Source organism: Ptychodera flava, chromosome 5 (assembly GCF_041260155.1).
Source record: "Ptychodera flava strain L36383 chromosome 5, AS_Pfla_20210202, whole genome shotgun sequence".
Taxonomy (NCBI): Eukaryota; Metazoa; Hemichordata; class Enteropneusta; family Ptychoderidae; genus Ptychodera; species Ptychodera flava.
This window is the reverse complement of record NC_091932.1, coordinates 43,555,040-43,569,552: the sequence shown is the minus strand read 5'-3', so window position 1 is coordinate 43,569,552 and position 14,513 is coordinate 43,555,040. Positions and strand designations below refer to the sequence as shown.

Below are 14,513 nucleotides of genomic sequence, written 5' to 3'. Positions count from 1 at the left end.
GTACCTGACTAAATTCATGGGCCAATCGGCATCAATTAAATGTAAGGCTATCATAAACAAGGACACATGCTAAGAATGCTGGGATTGAATTTGAAGGTGGCAAGAAAGAGCGCCCTCTGTGTCAACAACTAAATGCAAATATTGCCAGTATTTAGATGGAACTCTGGTTTCAGCTTGCAATTGGAAGTTTGGTATTGCAACAATAATGGCGCAATACGTCCCTTATTAAACTCAATTGGTTGTTGTCATGGTAAAAATTGCCAATTTATGTCAAACTTTTTGGCAGATTGAACCCAGATTAAACAGAAAATTTATACCTGCTTGGTCTGACATAGTTTACGGTATGTGAACTGTTTTCATCAGAGGGTAAAACTGGGTGTTTGAATTTATTGAATTTATTGTTTATGCAATGTGTAGTGATCCTACTAATGTACATAGCAAGTCAAGTACCAATTAATTCTCTTTATTCTCTTATTTACCGGTACTAATCATGAATCAATACTATTATTGACCATGTTAGCATCGACTGCATCTTATGATGAAAATAGCATTTCTGATGTTATAATAACCTCTCACATGACACCAAGGGCTGAGCCCTGTATGATATTAGCATACAATGTAGTGGCACCATAACAAAAAGCATAAAGAATCATCATTAAATCGTGTTCTCTGTCTTTTTCACAGTTTAACAATTCGTGGGGACAAGTCAGACACAGCTGTAGCGTGTACAAGTGACAAGACGTTTGAATTGAAGGCCGCTGAGACATCAAACACACTGCTTCTTGTACCAGACTGCAAGACCACAAAAGAGTTTGAAGACAACAGTGAGCCATTATCACAGAAAGAGGTATGTCACAGCAGCTTTCAGTAAGATTTCACTTGTACATGTACAAATTGTAGTGCCATGGATTAGAACCATTATCATATACCCTTGCCCATGTCGCCTCATCCTAGTGACGTTTACCGTAAAATATCAACTGTGATATTTCACGGTAAACGTCGAGATATGCACGATAAACGTCATCAGTTTTAGAGTGTTCCCAAACTATATCAGCAGTTTGTTGGTAAACAACGTAAACAAACAAAATGGCTGCCACTCCCTGCCTGCAGAGCAATGTCACCGACGTAAAAAATTGGAAGGGCTTCGAGGAAAATGGGTATTTCTGGTTGCCAAATACGGAAATAATATATTGAGTCTTGTAATGTTTTCCCATGGTTTTCCTGTTAAAGTTCTCGTATTTTTTTAGCCAAGCTCTAGCAAACATTCTGCCCTTCACACGGCGCCAGCACTGTGCACGGTCTACCCCGAACTGGTCATGAGCGTGTGGTGTGACAGTGATGTGGCACACATGATGACTGTTGACATGGCAACTCAGGGTAAACAAACAAATGGCAGCCCTCCTCCGCGCATGCTCTGTGCCGTAAGACGATCGACCGCGATTGAAATCAGGATAGACTTAACCCTTTCACCCCCAGGTCCAACTTTACCATAGAAAACAATGGATTTGGGACAAACCATGGTGGTGAAAGGGTTAAAGCTGGGGACAGTTTTTGATCAGTTACAATTGCAATAGCATATTGCACCTTAAAAGGTTCTTCCTGTATGACGATTTTCGTATCCCCGTGTCTTTCTTCTTGGGGTTCATTGAGATGTGGAGAACTTGCAGCGATGTCATGCGTGACTTCATATGTTGACTTCGCCGTATACTTTATGAATGAAGCCTGTTCACATAAATATTCTGATATTTATGCGCTAGGCGTAATAAAGTAAAGCCTCAAAATTTAAGGTTTTTCGTACTATTAGTAAAATTATGGGCATGGGTATATGATAAATCGGTTATTACCCAATATTGCCTGATCCTGTGTCGTATCAGCATAAGTGTCATTTGTGCTGCGTCAGACACTCGACTTCGTCTCGTGTCTGCGTCAGACACTCGACTTCGTCTCGTGTCTGACGCAGCACAAATGACACTCATGCTGATACGACGAAGGAACAGACAATATTGAAAATAACCTCTAAGTAGCCACTGTGCCACTGTTAGAGTCTCTTGAGGAATTTCTTTGAAGCGCTTTCCTTCAACCCTATACCAGTTCATGTGATATGTAAAATTATTTTTCTTCAAGCCCCTGTAGCTGTAACTCTTGGAATTTGTTGACCTGAAAAGGCTTTCTATTTTCTCTGGTTTTCTTTTAAATTCTACAAATTTAAAGGATATACTCTTCTGCTACTGAAAAATTGGATAATTAAATTTAAATTTTAATCATTTTTTTTTGATTTCCCGCCATTTTTAGCTCCCATAGCCATATGTATATATGGCAATGGAAGCTATTCTTATACGCTAGGAAAATGTCTGTATGTCTGTATGTCTGTATGTCTGTATGTCTGTCCGTCAACATCAAAAACTCCAAAACCGCTGCACATTTCATCTTGATATTTGGTGTGTACATGGATGATGGGCTGTAGATGAGATTTTGTTCAAATGAAGTTGTCATTGCCAAAAATATGCAAATAAGTGCCAAAAAAGGCGTTTTTGGTAAAAAATCTCCTTCTTCATAACCGCTGGTCAGACAGCTTTGATATTTGCTATACAGGTCCCTAGGGATAACCCAACTTGGATTTGTTCAAATTGTGATGAAATATGCAAATCTGTATTTTTAAGGAATTTTTTTGTCATTTTTGGTCAAAAATTTATTTCATCAAAACCGCTTGTCTGACAGCTTTGATATTTGGTATACAGGTCCCTAGGGATAGCCCAACTTTGATTTGTTCAAATTGTGATGAAATAAGCAAATCTGTATTTTTAAGGAATTTTTTTGTCATTTTTGGTCAAAAATTTATTTCATCAAAACCGCTTGTCTGACAGCTTTGATATTTGGTATACAGGTCCCTAGGGATAGCCCAACTTTGATTTGTTCAAATTGTGATGAAATAAGCAAATCTGTATTTTAAGGAATTTTTTGTCATTTTTGGTCAAAAATTTATTTCAACAAAACCGCTCGTCTGACACCTTTGATATTTGGTATACAGGTCCCTAGGGATAGCCCAACTTGGATTTGTTCAAATTGTGATGAAATAAGCCAATCTGTATTTTTAAGGAATTTTTTTGTCATTTTTGGTCAAAAATTTATTTCATCAAAACCGCTCGTCTGACAGCTTTGATATTTGGTATACAGGTCCCTAGGGATAGCCCAACTTGATTGTTCAAATTGTGATGAAATAAGCAAATCTGCATTTTTAAGGAATTTTTTGTCATTTTTGGTCAAAAATTATTTCATCAAAACCGCTCATCTGACAGCTTTGATATTTGGTATACGGGTTCCTACAGATAAACTAAATATGATATACAGAATATATGATGAAATCTGCAATTTGTATTTTTGGTGCAATTTTTGCCATTTTTGGTCAAAAAATGTGTTTCTCAAAAACTACTTGTCTGATGCCTTTGATATTTGGTATACAGGTTCCTGGGGGTTCTCTTAGTATGATATAGTGAAATTTGATGAAATCTTCAATTTTTGTATTTTTGGGTCAGTTTTTGCCGTTTTTGGTCAAAATATTTGTTTCTCAAAAGTTACTCATGTGATAGCTTTGATATTTGGTATACATTTTTATACATAATTATGATGAAATCATCAATTTTGTATTTTTGCAGCTAATTTTGCCATTTTAGGTCAGGCCATCCTGAAATGAGCTATCAAAGATCTCAACCTTCTTCATCAATATATATGTCACAAAACGTTGCTCTCTTCATAACACAGCAGAGCTCTGTCGACCATTGGGTCGTTTGTTAGCTCCCTAGCCATATGTATATATGTTTACAAGTTTACATTTTATTGAAAATCTCAATAGCCACTGAGCAGATTAGATGAAAAATTAGCATGTAAGTACTTTGGGCTGACCTGAAATGATTGTGCACATCTTGGGTCAGTATCTTGGACTTGCTATTTTTCATGAATTTTTTTTGTAATTTTCTCCCATTTTTGGTCAAAAAATCTTCTTCTCTGAAACCACAAGTCTGATTGATTTGAAACTTGGTATGGAAGTGCATAGGAGTGACCTTTCTCAAATCTGGGCAAATCGTGGTGAAATTTGCATATTTGCATTTTTTGGCTATTTTTTCATTTTTGATCAAAAATTTTTTTTAACTCTGAAACCACACGTCCGATTGAGTTGAAACTTAGTGTAGAGGTTTTTACGGGTGACGTCAGTAAGATTTGATCAAATTCTGGTGAAATTTGTATAATTTTATTTTATTGGGGGAATTTTTCTATTTGTGATAAAAAAATCTTTTAGCTTGATTTTAGCTTGTTTTGATAACTATATGGGAGCGACCAGTGACATTGTCACTATTTTTAAAAACTGGTAATATTACAAAAAAAAACCCCAAAGCATATGAGCATGAGGGCGCTATTTTACGTTTGGGCAAACACTTAGTATCTACCTTGCTCAAAATTGCACATGCAGTCCCAGTGGACATATTTATTATACTAAGTCTTGTATAAACACCCCTCAATGAGTACATTCCCACAAACTTGTTTTAGTTTGGAATTAAAATCACAAAAATAATGCTAAAAGATACAGCTATTGGGCCTCTAAATCGAGCTTTGTTCAGTCTATGGCGCATCAAGCCTTAAACTTCCATAGACTTTCTATGAAATCGAACTCATATGCCGAGGACTTCAATCTCTGTACATGCCTTGAACTTGAAATCAGTGAAAGTCCTTGAATTTTAAAGCCGCACTTTTCAATCCCAGGTTCTCGCGTCAGTGGAGTTCTCCCAGTCAAACACTTGGCCAGTACGATGTTTGATTTTTATAACATTAATTACACAAACTGATCTCAACCTTTTGTCACCTTTTGCTAATCCTGCAAACAGAGTTTATAAAGCGTTTGATTGACAGTCGGTTCAAATCGCCAACGGTCATTGATTCCCCACAACAAACGCTGGAATTTCCTAAAAATTGTCCTCCAGTCGTGTAAGACTTTGAATATAACCACAGAGTTCGATCGGCAGCAACTTCACGCTGACCGTCTGCGTTTTTGCGGCCGGGGAAAACTAAAAAGTGGCATTTTCTGGGGCGTGTGCACACGTGTTGCCTGTTTGGTGTCCACTTACACAATGAACGCTGCCATAGCTTTGTGTCCTTTTAAAGGGAGGCTCCGCCTTTAAAGGCCCCTAGAAAGTCCAGGAAGAGTCCTCAATAATGAAATTGAATCCTGGGAAAATGATAATTTACCAACAATTTTCAAAAATAACAAGCTTATCTGCTGTGATATCATGAAAATGATATGGGGAAATAATATAAAAATGTTTATAGTGATAATGATACATGTATCTTGAAACTGGTAGCTTGAACCTCAAAAGTCCTTAAAAATTGCTGAAAAAGTCCTTGAAAGTTGTTGAATTTTAAGTTACTTTGAGTGTATGGACCCTGCGAGTTTGAGTTCATAATTTCACCATATCGTATTGTCAAATGTAAAACATATTATTACATATGTACCACAGTTTACTTGCATCGAAGCGCGCGCGTACTACCGGTATTTGCACTGCAGTGCAAATACCAAAAACATTATTCCATACCTGCATGCAAATGAATAGAACAGCGCGTGATCCTTGTCTTTCAATGTGTGTTGCGTAAACTATTTAAAATGTGTTCGCTTGTGTTTTTAGTTCCTTTGTTTTCTCGATAAAATAAACAGGGGGAAACATATGTAATAATAACAGAACCCCATGGCGAGCGAGCAAGCTTGCCGTACCTGGGGTATTTGCACTCGTGTTTGTATTGAATCCGGCTGTCCTTTCACTCGCTGCGCTCGTGAAAGCACGACCGCCGGTTCCCCTGCAAACACTCGTGCAAATACCGCTGGTGTGGCGCGCTTGCACTCTCTCGCCATGGGGTTCTGTCATATTATTATACACCTACTGCCGTAACCTATGGGAGTTTGACCGTCCAATAACTTTCCGTATTTTGTATAGTACGCAGAGTCCCGAATACGGATGACGCGCGACGCGCCTGTTTGACCTTTGACCTAGCGATTATCGGATGTAAACAAACTATTTTACGGTGAGTTATAGACATAATAACAACTACCTCCAAAACGTATTCGTAGTATAAGGTTTAAAACACGCTAAACTCAAAACTGAGTCTAAATGCAATTGATTTTTATTTTAAAAAACTAATTAAATTGAAAACATTCAGCGAAGTTTGCTTGTACTGCACTGAAAATTAATTGGCTTCGTGCCAATGCAACAATCGCGCGCGTTCCACTCATATCGCGCGTGCCGCATCCCTCAAAATTTACCATAGAATTAGTTTATACAGACGATTAATGGAGGGAGGTGTATAATAATAGGGTTATACACAAAATACGGCCCTGTATGGACTCGGGCTCCGTGAGTGACGTATTGGACTCGCGTTCGGCTCGTCCAATACGTCACTCACTGAGCCCTCGTCCATACAGGGCCGTATTTTGTGAATAACCCTATAATACAAATGCTGCCTGTGTAAGTACATCCACAAAAATACAAATACCATGCTCATCCAAGTGTAAGCCCCATGGTTGTGGCAGCTGTATTGATGCAATGGCAGATCAGTTGTGGCAGCTGTATTGATGCAATGGCAGATCAGTTGTGGCAGCTGTATTGATGCAATGGCAGATCAGTTGTGGCAGCTGTATTGATGCAATGGCAGATCAGTTGTGGCCGCTGTATTGATGCAATGGCAGATCAGTTGTGGCAGCTGTATTGATGCAATGGCAGATCAGTTGTGGCAGCTGTATTGATGCAATGGCAGATCAGTTGTGGCCGCTGTATTGATGCAATGGCAGATCAGTTGTGGCCACTGTATTGATGCAATGGCAGATCAGTTGTGGCAGCTGTATTGATGCTATGGCAGATCAGTTGTGGCCGCTGTATTGATACAATGGCAGATCAGTTGTGGCCGCTGTATTGATGCAATGGCAGATCAGTTGTGGCCACTGTATTTATGCAATGGCAGATCAGTTGTGGCCGCTGTATTGATGCAATGGCAGATCAGTTGTGGCCGCTGTATTGATGCAATGGCAGATCAGTTGTGGCAGCTGTATTGATGCAATGGCAGATCAGTTGTGGCAGCTGTAGTGATGCAATGGCAGATCAGTTGTGGCCGCTGTATTGATGCAATGGCAGATCAGTTGTGGCAGCTGTATTGATGCAATGGCAGATCAGTTGTGGCAGCTGTATTGATGCAATGGCAGATCAGTTGTGGCAGCTGTATTGATGCAATGGCAGATCAGTTGTGGAAGCTGTATTGATGCAAAGGCATCTGCAAATTAACCAATATGCAGAAAATCACAGACATCCCACAGACTTTGAAATTCTCCCACTGTTTTTTTAGCTCCCATAGCCATATGTATATATGGCAATGGAAGCTATTCTTATAGGCTAGGGAAATGTCTGTATGTATGTATGTCTGTATGTCTGTATGTCTGTATGTCTGTCCGTCAACATCAAAAACTCCAAAACCGCTGCACATTTCATCTTGATATTTGGTGTGCACATGGATGATGGGCTGTAGATGAGATTTTCTTCAAATGAAGTTGTCATTGCCAAAAATATGCAAATTAAGTGAAAAAATGTAAAAACAGTCAAAATTGAAAATCTCAATAACCACTGAGCAGATTACATAAAAAATTAGCATGTAAGTACTTTGGGCTGACCTGAAATAATTGTGCTTTTTTTGATTTTTTGATATTGTTGAAAATATACAAATTAGTGCCAAAAAAGGCGTTTTTGGTAAAAAATCTTCTTCTTCATGAACCGCTGGTCAGACAGCTTTGATATTTGGTATACAGGTCCCTAGGGATAACCCAAATTGGATTTGTTCAAATTGTGATGAAATATGCAAATCTGTATTTTTAAGGAATTTTTTTGTCATTTTTGGTCAAAAATTTATTCATCAAAACCGCTCGTCTGACAGCTTTGATATTTGGTATACAGGTCCCTAGGGATAACCCAATTTGGATTTGTTCAAATTGTGATGAAATATGCAAATCTGTATTTTTAAGGAATTTTTTTGTCATTTTTGGTCAAGAATTTATTTCATCAAAACCGCTCATCTGACAGCTTTGATATTTGGTATACAGGTCCCTAGGGATAACCCAATTTGGATTTGTTCAAATTGTGATGAAATATGCAAATCTGTATTTTTAAGGAATTTTTTTGCCATTTTTGGTCAAGAATTTATTTCATCAAAACCGCTCGTCTGACAGTTTTGATATTTGGTATACAGGTTCCTACAGATAAACTAAATATGATATATAGAATATATGATGAAATCTGCAATTTTGTATTTTTGGTGCAATTTTTGACATTTTTGGTCAAAAAATGTGTTTCTCAAAAACTACTTGTCTGATGCCTTTGATATTTGGTATACAGGTTCCTGGGGGTTCTCCTAGTGTGATATAGTGAAATTTGATGAAATCTTCAATTTTTGTATTTTTGGATCAATTTTTGCTATTTTTGGTCAAAATATTTGTTTCTCAAAAGTTACTCATGTGATAGCTTTGATATTTGGTATACATTTTTATACATAATTATGATGAAATCATCAATTTTGTATATTTGCAGCTAATGTTGCCATTTTAGGTCAGGCCATCCTGAAATGAGCTATCAAAGATCTCAACCATCTTCATCAATACATATGTCACAAAAAGTTGCTCTCTACATAACACAGCAGAGCTCTGTCGACTATTGGGTCGCTTGTTTTTTTCAAAACCGCTGGTCAGACAGCTTTAATATTTGGTTAACAGGTCCCGAGGATGACCTTAGTGAGATGATTTCATACAGTCAGGAAATACTTAATTTTGTATCCATGTCTATAGTAGCTTCAGGGACATTGGCCCTATGTTTAAGTAATGTTGTGATTCAGTAAGCATTTGAAATAGTAAACTGTATTTGGTGTTGAAATGCGGTAAAAAATAATGAGAAAACATAGCTGAGGTGATTTTAGCAGGTTTGGTTTCCAACAAATATATTCAAAGTTTTTTTCAATGTTAAAGAGTGATGGAGGGGGGGGGGGGGGGGGGGAGGATGGAGGGGGGGTCGTGGTCAGATTTTGAAAAAATCCAAACAAATGTCAATAAAAAAATCAGCCACCGAAGGTTTGTCAAAAAGAAAAGGTGGGATAGTGGGAAAAAAAGAATGTACAGTGTATCGGATAAAAAAGATGTTCCTCATCAATCTTCCAGACAACCCCCTTTTATCAAATGGTACACCCCTGATGTATTTTTATGTGCCATTAAACATGCAGTGTATTTTAGTTTAAGATGTCAATCAAGTTAGGTAAGGATTTGAAAGGAATAGTCAAGTTCACCACAGTTTAACTTTATCTCTTGTGTCATCATCCTTGTGTAATTGGTTAAGTTTGTAAGTTGCTCCAGATGTGGATATACCAGCTGTTCTGGAAGAAAACAATGTTTACTTTTCCCTATAGGGTTTCTGAGTTAATGATTGCATGTTGAAATCTCTCCATGTATCTGGTGCATGGGCAAAATGTAAATATTTGTTGCATGTTATGTATTTCAGTCTATGTCAAATATTGTAAATGAAAAATCAAGAACAGTTTGCTGTGTGCTTGTACAAGATAACATGTATGTCAATTAAATTATATAAAATAATTAAATATTAAATATTAAATTAAATTATGTCAATTAAATATTAAAACTGCCTTGCAGTTTGATTGTCTTAAAAATTATCACAGAAGTAGAAAATGAAAAGAAACTAATCAAATTGCTGTAACATATTCACCCTCAGTGTCTGTAGGCCTATACTTAACTATTTTATCATTACATTCAGCTTTTTGTTATATCTTTATCACTCTCCATGGGCCAAGGCACACTTGGGTCAATGTCATCACTCTGTGCCAGTCTGTGAATGTCAGTCTGTCTGTATTTAGGCCCATGTTTCATACAATTGGTGGTTGTTTTGATAACTATATTTGGTATATAGGGATAACTAGCAATACAATTTTTTTGACAAAATGTGACATGACTTCGGTGACCTTTGACCTCAAATATACATATTTGTCCATAACTCAGTAACCACAAGTGCTACACCCTTCATGTATAGTATGATGGGACACCTTATGATGCCACATATTGTACCTCATTAATTATGTGCATATCTAATTTTGAGCAAGCCAATAGAGCCAGAGGTCTGATTTTTGATATATAGGGATAACTATAGGAGAGAATTTTTTTGACAAATGTAATGTGACCTCGGTGACCTTTGACCTCAAATATACATATTTGTCCATAACTCAGTAACCACAAGCGCTACACCCTTCATATCTGGTATGATTGGACACCTTATGATGCCACATATTGTAGCTCATTAATTATGCACATATCTCATTCTGAGCAAGCCAATAGAGCTGGATGTCTGATTTTTGGTATATAGGGATAACTATAGAAGAGAAATTTTTTGACCAAATGTCATGTGACCTTGATGACCTTTTACCTAAAATATATGTTTATGTCAATAAATAAGTAACTACAAGTGCTATGTCCTTCGTATTTAGTAGGATGGGAGACCTTATGACAACACATGCTTTACCTCATTAATTTTGCACACATCTAATTCTGGGCAAGTGAAATAGAGCTAGAGGTCTGATTTTTTGGCATATAGGGATTAATTAGCAATATAATTTTTTTTTTCAAAATGTCATGTAACCTCAATGACCTTTGACCTTGATTATACATATATATGCATATCTCAGTAACCACAAGTTCTATACCCTCCAATTTTGATAGGATATTAGACCTTAAGATGTCACATCTTGTACCTCATTTATTATGCGCATATGTATTTCTGGCTGGCCAATACTGCTAGAGGTCTGATCTTTTTCCCGATTTAGAACCATAACTTAGACATGCCTCATGTGTTTCAAATGGGAACAACGACATAGACCTATTTGCCCATAGATCTCAACATATACACTCCAGTGATACTTCTTAATGACCACTTTTCCCTGCCCCATCAAGACTAATACTCCTATTACAAGTGGGGACTGTCATTGTCAATGACTTGTTTAGTTAATGGTTGTATCACAGTATACGATATTTCTAATTCTGTATTTTTTCCATTTTATATTCTGAATAAATACATTAAACATATTTCACTGTCTCCAGTACATTACATTTAAGTATTTTCACTTCATGCACTTTATCCCTTTCACACATGTTCAAATATCTGACCAGAGAACAAACACTAAATAGTCCAGGATGGGAGCTACAGTGTCATTGACGCTATTTTTTTTAAGTGGGATCTTATCTCATGCAGTTCTTGAGCTAGGGTAATCCCTGTTTAGGCAATAAAATATTGAAAACTGGCTTATTAACAGTATTTTAACATTATCAGACATTATATTACCATGCCCTGTCCATCGCATTTTGATTGGTAGAGCTGAACCATGCGCCTGCCCACAAATACACAGTAATGGTTTGTTTTCGTGCCCGTGAATATGAATAATATCGTAAACATAGTAACTTTACAGCTAAAACAAAAACTGTGATTTGTACAAAATTCATAATCAACCACAAAATAAAACGGAGCATTTGTGGGCCAAGTTTAGACGGTTTTTTTAAAAAAACTCTCCGGATTTACAAAATTTTTGCAGCGCACGCACTACTCACTGACAGGTTCTAGGTCCCCGTTGTTGTTCGCACGGGAAATTTTCGTAAATTTTGACGGTTTTTCGGGGTTGATTGATAATATAATGGTAATAACAGACTCCGCGCTGACCATTAATGTTTATTTATGGGCGCGGGCGAGAGGAAAGCCAAATTTACGGGCTCGGCAAGCCTCGCCCATTAATTTTTGGCTTTCCTCTTGCCCTTGCCCATAAATAAACATTAATGGTCAACGCGTCGTCCGTTATTTCTATAATATAACAGCGGACATTTTGAAGTTGGTTGGCCATTTTGGCTTCATGACATCAAAATAATTAAGTTGCATCACTATTTGTAATTTTGGATGTTTGTATCAGTATATGAAGTAACCGTATTTTGATATTTGAAAGCAAATGACCTTGCCAGCCGTGCAATTTCTCTGTCTGCCAGCTTCTAATGAAAAGCCTGGTTAAATATCTGAAAGATTCTTTTCCCACCCCTCTTTTGGTTTCCTCAAGTATACAATTTCTAATTCAGACATGCAATCTACATTAATCATGTTGGAATTGATATGAATAGTAAGTTAATTGACTTGATACACTGTCTCAAAGTCATGCTGTGGACATGAACTTTCTGGTGGTTTCAATTTGAATTTGAAATGGCTTTCACGTGAGTAGAATATGAAGTTGATGTTATCAGTCTGAAAGATGTACATGATGTGTGATTTGGACTAACCCCAATGGCAATATCTTTTATTTCTCTCAAACAATGACATCATAGTGCTAGATTGTAAATAGTGTATATCACCATTGAATTGATACATATAGTATACCAAAATCAAAGTTAAATGTCTGTCTTTATCTTCAATTTTAACTGTTTTTGTCTCTATATTAGGTTATTGGTCTTGCCCATGAATACTTTGAACTTCGACCTTGCAGACCAAAACTTAAAAGACTTAAACAACTGCTTGAAGAAAACAGATATGATGGTCCCTTATATGAAGATGATGACAGCCATCAGGGCAAGAAATACACATTTACAGAACTACTTGAGTCTGTCCAAGCCAGTGAGGGAGAGATACGAGATAAACTTGTCAAGTTACAAGCCTGTAATATAAATGGTGAATATAGAACATATATCTACGGACATGATGTAGTGAACATTAGAGTGGAATGTTGTCGTAACAAACATTTGAGAACTAAATGTTCATTATAATCCACCATTATGTGTTGTCAGATCATGTTCAGCTACAATTCTACTGTTAAAAGTAATGGGCTTTTGCCAATCTATGAAGTAGCCAGTTCTTTCGAACTCACATAGTAGACATGGTTAAAAGAAGTGCGGTAAGTTTGTCTTCAATTCAGAATGCAGTAAGATGTCTTCAGAATGCAGTAAGTTGTCTTCAGAATGCAGTAAGTTTGTCTTCAGAATGCAGTAAGTTGTCTTCGAAATGCAGTAAGTTTGTCTGAGGAATGCATTTTCAGAAAAGGAAAAAAATCAATTCTCAATTGAATAAAGTGCACAGCTGACTATATCACCACAATATGATTTGCTACAGAAAAAAAAAATTATGAAAGGATGCAGTGTTCTCCACGAGGGGTTTTGACGGGCGGTGCGCCCGGCTTCTTTTTGTCGCCGCCCGCCTTTAATCTCGCCCGCCCACCTTTTATCTCGCCCGCCCACCTTTGTTTTCTGTAGCCTTAACTGTTTTCACAGTCAGTTGTCCGAACAATATCTGAAAGCCTATTGTATAAAAATGACAGCAACTGACAACGTCTTGTAATAAAGAGGGGCCGTTCACACATCTGTCGGTTTGTTTTGCGACTGCATGCAATCGTCAGTGTTCTCCCCAGGCCGTTTAACAGGATCGGCCCCGATCCTTTATTTTTTTTCGCCCGATCCTCTTTCATATCCGCCGATACTCTTTCGTAAATGTGGTTGAAGACCTATTGTTTCTCAGCGGCGATTTGTCACGCTTTTATTTCAGCGAGCTTTTAGTGTGAAACGGCCGTAGTGCCGATGAACATTGGCTAAGACTTCAATTCAAAAAGCTTGAAATGTGTTAAGCTGCCGACCGTACCATACAGACACCGTCCATTTCATACAACGGACACAGGCTCGGTGTTGCATTTTTGCCAGCTGGCACTCAGTCAAAGCATCTATACTATAGGCAACTACCATTGCCGCCAATATCTCGTACTTGTAAGGATCCGAAGGTCACGAAAAGTGATTCGATCAGATGTTGCTAAAATCGTACGATTGGTTGACACAAATATCAGATGCAAAAAAGTATGGTACTTCGCGTGTTTATCCGAGCCGAGTTAGCCATTTTGAGATCCGTGTACGTCCACATGACGTTGAAGCCATGTGTGTCACTTCCTGTCACGCATTCGTAACTTGCATGCGGTTCACTCCGTTGACTTTGAGAAGCAGTTGCGTTTGATCAAGTTTCAAAATCCGTGACCGTTTTAAAATATTAAAGGCACAATGAAATGAAGTAAAAAGAAACTGCACGAGCTAAAATCATCATTCGTGTGATCATCTTAATACAGCAGCTATGTACATACGGTTCTGTACTGTATAGTTCAAAGGTCGCGTGTGATCGAGATCAAGAGCGCCAGCGTGCTCCACACAAACATGCATGGCAGCCTACGCCGCGTAGTTGTCAAAGTTTTGTATGTTTGCCGAACTATGAGTCGATGAAATTTCAAATCTTTCTCTTGGAAATACCTGGTATCATTTTTTTTTCGGGCCTCTCTTTATTATGAATAGAGTTTTAAAGTCAACTGTGTTCTATGCAGGCATGCTCCGCTGACTCCGCATTGTAACTTAATGCAAATATTCAGTCCCGTATCAACTTGTC

The 14,513-nt window shown here is 37.6% G+C and overlaps 1 protein-coding gene across 1 annotated transcript in view; it reads left to right on the top strand.

Moving 5' to 3' along the window:
* LOC139134035 (sister chromatid cohesion protein DCC1-like) overlaps positions 1-14,513 on the top strand; it is a 46,593-nt gene that overhangs the window by 14,346 nt on the left and 17,734 nt on the right. Inside the window, exons 3-4 of the mRNA XM_070700883.1 lie at positions 685-847; positions 12,545-12,770. Of these exons, the coding sequence (XP_070556984.1) occupies positions 685-847; positions 12,545-12,770 (389 nt within the window). The remainder of the gene's footprint in view (positions 1-684; positions 848-12,544; positions 12,771-14,513) is intronic.